An 8951-nucleotide genomic window follows, 5' to 3' on the forward strand; every position below is an offset into this window, starting at 1 on the left:
TAACATCCTATCTTACCCTTTGGCCACAGTTTAAAGTGTGAATAATTTGCTCATAGTTTCACTTCATCACCAATTCACACTTTGTATGTGTCACAAGATTTGGCCAATAGCCTTACATAGCCTTTCACCTAAGGATTTGCAAGTGTTCAGCTTGTGCTGTGACCATTGCAGAAATACTGCTAAGCACAAAATCCAAAAGCCATAGCTCACTTCTTCAAATAACAGACACTCCCAGGTAAAGGGTCAGGTTCTTCATTCATCTGACATGTCAGTAGGCCTATATTGGATCTGTCCACTACAGTCTTCTGTACCGTATTAATCCTTCACATGGAACTTGATAGCCGGCCAAATGTAGGCTGCTACCACTTATTAAAGTACTGGGTCATTACTGTAATAATTAGAGCAACCTATTAGTCTAGTTAAGGATTTATTTAAATGGCCTTAACATTCTTGTTTTCAATACTTTGCCTATTTGCCTAGTAGGCAGTAGCTGCAGACTAGTTCCAGCAGGTTTGAAGTTAACTGCTGAAATGTGTAGATGAGCGCTCAACATCAATCAGGGGAACGGCAAATTTGATTCACATGTCCACTACCTTTGCACAGTTCCTGTTATCAGCATATGCGTCTTGATTAGAGTAGCTTGTTAGCAGAACTGATGACTGCTCTGATCATTTTGTCAGCAGTAGCCTTTTGAAAGATGGAAAACGTGTGTCTTTTTCATGCGGCATCTCCCCTCATTATCTTAGCATGGAGCAGTAATTCGCAAGTTACGAGCCTAAAACTTTCTCCACTTGTGTGTTGTGGCGGGTTGAACTCTTCTATCACCCGTGCCTTGCCACGCCCATTGCCTAATCCCTTTTATCTTTCAGAAAATAACCTGCACTGTATTCGACTTGCCCGTCCTGCTTTGCCAGGCTACCTGAAACAATTAGCAGTGTTGGTAGTGACCATAAACGTATCCGTTCGGTACAGGATGTTCGGTTTGGTATGCGCTGTGATCCGAATTATATAGACTAGTTTTAACTGGACTTTAGGGTAAAACATCAGTGTTTGGCACCAGTGGAAACAAGAGAAGCTATTGTCAGGACAAGAGTGTTTATTTACACTGCCAATTCGTTTTTGAGCTGTGTTTGTGTGCATACAATCTGTATCATAATTCTTGTTTTAAATATTTGTATTAAAAACACATAAAAATGACAGGGAATGATTAAGACATTAGCTGTGTGCTTTTTTTTTATTGTTAATTAATTATTGGTAATTTAATGAGCAGAGCAGTGAAGCAGTGTTGCTTGGGAGCCTTGTCACCTCTGGCCTGAGTCTTTATGTCATTTTAAAACAGAAAGGCCTCTTCTTTTAAAGTACAAGTCAAGCATGCCAATAACGTTTCTGTCTGAAAGCATTGAAATCCCATAGAGATAGAAAAAACAGTGCAGAGGGCATCCATTAGCAATACCTCTTAAACACTAAAAGCAATTGTGTGTTTGTGTGCTTCCTTCATGCCTTTTATTAATGGAAATCCTAAGAGCTTTTTATTTCTGTTTTGCTGATCCAGCAACATGCACATTTTGGAAATCATGGGAACGTTGGTGCGTGAATTGGGCTGTATTATTCCCTCATCAGAATTGGGCTGTAACGTTCCCCTCATCAGAATTGGGCTGTAACGTTCCCTTCATCAGAATTGGGCTGTAACGTTCCCCTCATCAGAATTCATGGAGTCAAGGAAAGTGGTCTTGAGTTTCCTGTTGTTGACAGATGATTGGCTAGATGGACTGCAGCTGAGAATTCATCATCTGGATCTGAACTCCTGGGAGTCTCTGATGGGCCAAGGGAGAGTGGGGACACGCAGAGAGGATGGAGAGTAACTCGTCCATCACCCTCGCAGCCTCACTTTACAGAGAGTTAGACACTGACCTTTTACTACCAATGTTCTGTCAAGTGCACCACACAGAATGCTTTGGTTCAAGACAAATATACTATGGTGTAACAAAACGCAAGACCGGGGACTGTACTGCTGACTGAAGACATGTCTGTGCTTGTTTATTTGTATCTGTCTGTGACTAAAAATGCTGTGTCTGTCTCACTAAAGGATGTCCTGCAGCCTGACCATACTCTGTGCCATGAAGCCTATCGCTTATCTGCCCTTTCCACCCCAATCACTGCCCAAGCCTGATAGCATATCTCAACTTACCAATAGAAGAATCACTCAGCCAGGGTGTGTACCAGACTGTATCGGTTACTGTTACTGCAGTCTATTTTGAGAGATACTTATTAAGGTAATTTTAGGAGACCGAATGTAGGGCTTTCACGGTTATGACATTTTAGTTGACTTGATTGTCACGCAAATAATTGCGATTAACGATTTCATTGTTTATATTTTGAGTTGTATGCGCCTATTATAGTGTAAGCCCAATTATATTGTAGGCCTAAAAATACACGTGATGAATACGGAGATGGTTTTTCCAGATTTGTGGTGTCTATGCTTTTGAGCGCCACCTTTGTGGTGTAAACCCAGCAATTTGGAATGATTGGGCTCACCTCTTTTTTAGTTATAATATTAACGATAAATTAGTAACAGCAGCAGCCATTCTCAGTAGCCTATTTCACATTGGGAAACCCCATGGACCAACATTATCAACTTTAGCTAGTGTGTAAGCAGAATTAGCAAGCAAATTAACGAAATTGCTAATGCTTAGACAGTTTAGCTTCCATCACTTAGTATTTCTGCAAGCATTTAATGAATGTATGGGATATATGGTAATATTATATCTGTGATATGACATTTATTTACAGAATAACTGGAGAAGGCATCTGGATGATCCGTATTCCTGTATGTTGTTAAGAGGTTACCGTCACTTTCTGCCAGCAGTTCCACACCGCCCACAAAATGCGTCATCACTGTTTACTAACACAAAAAGGGTCTATTTTTCTGTGTGTGGTTGTTTAGCCTACACTTAAATTATTATTTATTGGTATTTTTATAATTTTGAATGCAGCACATTAGGTTATTTTTGAGCAATGACCTTCATTTGTTTTTAGGCTTTTATGATTTTTATGACCAACTGTTCTTTTCATCATGCAATGGGGCTTTGTGCCAACCCGTATGGATAATTTCTTGCTAAAAACTATCAAGTCTGCTGTCTCTCAAGTGGGACATCACATTTGGTTATCTATAGCCTCATATGTGTTTGTGGTTAAAGCTTTTTTTTCACTGTGTCAATCTGACTTTTGGGAATCTGTCTGTATTTTACTTTTCCTACACGGCTGTTGTGAGGCGGCGGTATGTCACTGTTAAATCTACACTACCACAGCAAAACAATGTTCTATTTTGGCTGAAGAGCGAGCATGCAGTCTGCGTTCAACTTTGTGTGATGTTGGCATTCACGAACACGAGTGAGGTTTGTCTTCACTCTAATGTTGACTCAGTGAATCAGAACTGTAGTAAAACCAGCACCTACTTCGTGGTCTTGGTTTTAAATGTATTTACAACCGCTTGCAAAGATGTCGGGTTACTACACTAGTCAGATTAAAGCTGGCCAATGGCACTAAGGTTGGCTCCCTTACCATGATAACCCTGTGCCCTTAAAATGGGCTCACAATATTTTGGTTAAATTCTGATAAAATACTGTATTACTTGTTGCTTGGAATGCACTTATTATTTTGAAACATTACACTGCATCTTAATTTCTTATTTGTGTGTTATGATATGATTGGGAAAAACATAGTTTGACTGTTAAGAATAATCTTAGTGGCTGCTAGTAGATTGTGAACCAAAAGGTTAGTTTAAGGCCTTGCCTTTGAATCTCCCTCTATTTAGCTGCAATATAGGGAACATTTCTTAGGGCAACAGTTAATTGCTTATAAATAAAATGCAGTGAAGAGAATCAGAGTTGTTTAATCAGAGTAAATTAGATTTTCTGTTACATCTTCAGGAAAGACATTTTTTGGGGGCTGTGAGATATTTCTTAAAAAAACAGTTGCCCAAATATGTTGTTCTTGAAGATGTAACAGAAAATCTAATTTAAAAAAAATCTGAAAAATGTTACTCTGATTAAACAACTCTGATTCTCTTCACTGCATTTTATGCCCCATAATTGCTTCAACTCCACTGGATCGTTGAAGATGGACACATGCTTCCTCCAAGCACAACTTGTGTAGATGGTTTGTTTTTTATTACACCATTGGCTCTGTAGTCGTGTTTGGTGTGGCCACTACAGCCCCGTTCTATTTCCTCCTTCTGCACGCTCGCTCTTTTCTCACACGCGCTGTGTGAGTCTCTATATTTGAACAACTCTGGCTCTTTCGTGCAGAATTCCCTAAAATCTGGAATTCTCTTCATGGTTCCATGTACTTCACACCGCTTTTGTGACTATTAGTGACTATTTCAGTATTTGTGGCTTTTTTGTCAGCTTGCAAGATTCAGGCCATTTTTCTTTGACCTCTTATTAAAAAGTTGTTTTCGCCCACAGAACTGCTGCTCATTGGATGTTTTTTTCTTTATCACACCCTTCTCTGTAAACCTCCGAGACTGCAGCTTCTCAGAGTAACGTTATGGTTCACCCGGCACTGTCAAAGGTCGATTTAATGCCACTTTAAAAAGTAAGCCACTATGCATGTCGACTTTCGGCATCCAATGCTCCGCTCTGGTAGGTCTGCACATTGTTGTCGATTAATCATGTGCTATGTATCAATCAACTTGCATATTATTTATTTGCATAGTATTTTTTGTTCCAAAAAAGATGCAGTGAACACTTGCTCTGTATAGAAGCGTCTGGTGAAATTATGCCAACGTTTGCATTAGTTTGAAAATCAGCGAGAGACTACTTTAAGGCCATAATATTGGTTCCAATGAGCCCATCACTTTTATTGGCATTTAGAGGGCATGTTATATAGTGTACGCCAAGGCTGGGCAACCATTTTGTCTGTCTGATTTATTTGTCAAAATGGATCTGTGAACCAGAAAAGTGAAGTGGTTGAAATATGGACAATAGGTGTCCATCACAATTGGTTTTTAATCTTCATTTTGGAGCTTGTTCCCTCCCTCAGGCAACTGATTCTATGTACATAACTGAGCGCCTGCCTGCTTGCCCTGGTTTCTGTTTGTGTATTGGGACTGGGCCCCTATCTTTTTTCTGGGATAAAGCCGGATGCTTTTCGTCTTCTCTCAGACTGACGTGGCATTGAACCCCAACTCTCCATTTGCCATCTTCACTTGGGTTTTAATGTGTCTTTCAGTGACTGGTCCCATGCATAGACATAACAGAGTGAATGTGTGAAGGAAACTGTCTGAACAGAGAAGCTCCAATTATGTTTAACAGGGTGGTTTGTCGAGGTTACATAAGAAGGTCTTTGTCATTCTGCTAAGATGAGCTGCACTAATGTCTTAGCTGAAGTCTGAAGAGAAATCGTACTCTGTGATGGATAAATGGCAAGTATAGTGTGCCAAGAAAATGTTTGCCTGTTTGTGAGGCAGCCCAGAACAAGGCCTGTTCCTTCTGAGTCATGATCCCACAAGACCAGGTTCAGACCGGAGGGTCTTCAACCACTAACAATAAGCTAACTGTGTAAAGAAGAAACTGTTTGAATCAATTACATCTAACCTGACTCTAAACATTTCTCTATTGACCTTTGACCCCGCTCTCTCACTCTCTAGGGGGCAGTGAGGGGCAAGGTCGCATTCTCCAGCGCTTCCCTGAGAAAGACTGGGAGGACAATCCTTTTCCACAAGGCATAGAACTGGTAAGTAATGTGATGTAACGTAACTAACATGATCCACACACAAAAATGCACAATGTCCTTCTTTATACCCGACATTACATACATCATGCATTGCCAAAGAAAGGCTGCATAATGAAGGGATCAACTTAATCCAGGCTCCTTTACTGTTAGTATGTATTTAATGTCACCCGCTTAGCCCTCATTCCAGGATTGATTACCATATTACAGTCTGTTTTAACCAAATAATATGCTAGAGATTAGAGGTGAGTCATGCGAATGCAAAGGGGACTTAACATTCCACACTGGACCATGTCACATTAAAACTAAAGACTGTTATAACCAACCCAAGAAACACCCCAGTCTGGTTAGGGGGTAGTGATGTTGCTTGGGCAGAACAAGCAAGGACATGGTCAGAACCAAACAGGAACTAGCTATACCCTGCATGTATGTGCTTGTTGTAAGGGAATGGCTACTCTGTGAGGTGTGGATGGGCATTAACTTGAACCTGCTTTGCCCCTTATTTTGATCAAATGTTTCATAGATTAGAAAATGGACAGAATGTCTGTCCGGTTCCATTTCAGTTGTATTTCTCTCTCTGGAGGCCACAGGTTTCCTAGCCCTAGCCAATATTTTCTAGTGATTGGGAATGCTTTTCATTTATACATCTGATGGAATATCTGGCTACTTGCTCTTTCTTTGTTAATGGGGTATATTTGTAATAATCTCTATCCTTCATGCTTAATTCCTTAGTCTCTGTACTCCACTTCTCTCTCTCTCCCTCTGTCTGTCAGTTCTGTCAACCTAACGGATGGCAGTTGGTTCCAGAGAGGGAACCCCCGTCGTTCTTTGTGTCGGTTCTGACTGATATCAACTCAGAGCGTCACTACTGTGCCTGCTTCACGTTCTGGGAGGGCCTGGACAACCCCCAGGTGAGAGATTGATTAGGGCCAGAGACCCACTACTCATAACACACTGATTGAATGGCGTCATCAACCAAAAACAGGATCCTAGCAGCTGTCCTATGGGCCAATGTTACCCACGCAACGAAAACCAGACAAAATGATCATAATGAGAAACAGATAGTAAAAAGTTCCAAACTGTTTGTGGTGTCTGTGATGCTTAAGTAGGGCATTGACAGGAAGTAGTACATGTTGTGGGCGCTTTTTGATCTTCTCTGTCCCTGTGTGTAGTTGCAGAAGGCCGAGACCAGCGAGGTGGATGAGGATGAGGTCCCAGGACTGATCCAGCCTGCCCAGGTTTTTGCCCCCAAGAGCCTGGTGCTGGTGTCTCGTCTGGACCACACTGAGGTCTTCCGGGTATGAGACACTTCATAACCCTACCTTAAATGCACTCTTGTCACGTTAGGTGTGTCCCGCCCCCCCTGTCCCCCCCACATTAATCCTACATTAACATGAGACATTTGTGGCTTTTCATTAAAACAGTGTATGGTTGTCTTCTTCTAATTGTGTACCTCTTCTATGCAGAACTGTTTGGGCCTCATCTATACTGTGCATGTGGACAGCCTCAGTGTTCCCTTGGAAACGGTGATCGGAAACCTCCTTACATGTGTCATACCCACTGCTGGTGGTTCTCAGGTGAACACATCTCCTTGCACCAAGCGCCCTTGTATATAACCAACTACCCCCTTTGCTTATTAGTAAAAACGTTTTGGCAGATGCGGACCGTTAGCACATTAGCGGAGCCAACATATTAGCGATGTGGCTTAGCATTAGGATGTGTGCTATGCTAACCCACAATGGGGAGTCGGTGCTGTGTCTTCAGCACCGAAGAGTTGGGCTGAGTAATAATCTACACAGTATTTATTGTATATGAATAACTACTTATAATTTTTTATTCATCTTCCGCACCAAACTGGAACGTACTCAAGCGAATCATTTGATAATGCTTCCACATGACGTAGTGTGACATACTGTAAACTAATACAGGGGTTTTCAAACTTTCTGATTTCAAGGACTTCCAAATATATATAGCCCATGGCTGAGGAATACCCAAATTCTTTTACACAAATTGCGTGGTTAACCCTATACATGAACATGTGAATATTTTTTACGTGAAAGCAGTTTTAGCGGCAGTGCTTTGTTACTGTATGGTTTGTTTAAATAGCCAGGCTGAATAAAAAAAGTGATGTTGTCGTTGAACTTAACACTGAAAGCGCAACAAACTAGCGCACTAACCGCCAATTGAAAAAGCGTGGGGAAAACCAAAGCAGCAACATCTCTCTGAGATCATAAACCTGATCACAAATGTCATAATTGGATAGGAAACATAACCTCAGTGGACAGTTATTAGATACACCCATGTAGTACCAGGTTGAACACCTTTGCCTCCAGAACAGCCTGACTTTGTCCGGCTTGGATTCTACAAGTCTGGAACATTCCACGGTTGTTCCATGCTGGCTCCATGGCATTACACAGTTACTGCATTAAGGGTCTGCACAGGCCCCTTTTTCAGTCATGGTATCATCCACCTGAATATCTTCCTGCTGGAAGGTCACACCTTGCAAACCTGTCATTGGTGTAGAAGAACACTGATGGTAGCCTATTGCAACAGAAGGAGCAGGGCACTCCTCTCCCACAACCACCATCTGAACCCTCCTTTGGACTGGGATTGCTGGTAATATGTCTGAGACAGGGTAAGGCCCCTTTTTGCGGCCCGCGTTTTTGTAGGAGTGTGTGGTGACCATATCAGCGGTGTGTACCTTGGAAGTAAACCGAACCGGTGTTTGTCCAACCAGACAATGGTTATCCAGTCCTGAATGGTCCAGCGTTTGTGATTGGCTGTCCACTGGCGTGCCTGCTGCTTGTTTTTAGTTGATGGGCTTAGAACCTGCTTTGCCCTGATTCCGTTCTGCTCCCAGCTGTTGTGCTGTTCGAGCTTGTTTGTTTGCATGATTCCTGACATTCTTCGGTCACTCATTTTGACCCTTCTTACATTTGTGTTTGAAAAGTTACCATAAATGAACCGGTATGTGCCCTTTCTGTCATTCAGTCGAACAGCAACTGAATACTGTTGCATGTCCTCATGCTTCATTTGGCAAATCCCAACAAAGTGATTTGTTTTTGCAATGGGTTGGTGTACCTAACAAACTGGCCACTGAGTGTGCAATTGTCAGTAGGGTTGGATTGGAGGGGACAGAAATATTGATATTACTCATGTTCTGCAAATAGGCCTATAAGGAAACGGCTATAGAATTTCATGAAAAATATCCAAAGAGG

At 41.7% G+C, this 8951-nt stretch overlaps 1 protein-coding gene across 14 annotated transcripts in view; it reads left to right on the forward strand.

Annotated features, from left to right (window-relative positions):
• Positions 1-8951, forward strand: part of sbf1 (SET binding factor 1) — a 55037-nt gene that overhangs the window by 12356 nt on the left and 33730 nt on the right. For all 14 annotated transcript variants that reach the window (XM_010887052.5, XM_010887061.5, XM_010887056.5 and 11 more), the window contains exons 2-5: positions 5651-5736; positions 6507-6644; positions 6906-7031; positions 7200-7310. In XM_010887052.5, coding sequence (XP_010885354.1) covers positions 5651-5736; positions 6507-6644; positions 6906-7031; positions 7200-7310 — 461 coding nt within the window. The remainder of the gene's footprint in view (positions 1-5650; positions 5737-6506; positions 6645-6905; positions 7032-7199; positions 7311-8951) is intronic.

This window comes from Esox lucius, chromosome 23 (genome assembly GCF_011004845.1).
Source record: "Esox lucius isolate fEsoLuc1 chromosome 23, fEsoLuc1.pri, whole genome shotgun sequence".
NCBI classification, from domain to species: domain Eukaryota; kingdom Metazoa; phylum Chordata; class Actinopteri; order Esociformes; family Esocidae; genus Esox; species Esox lucius.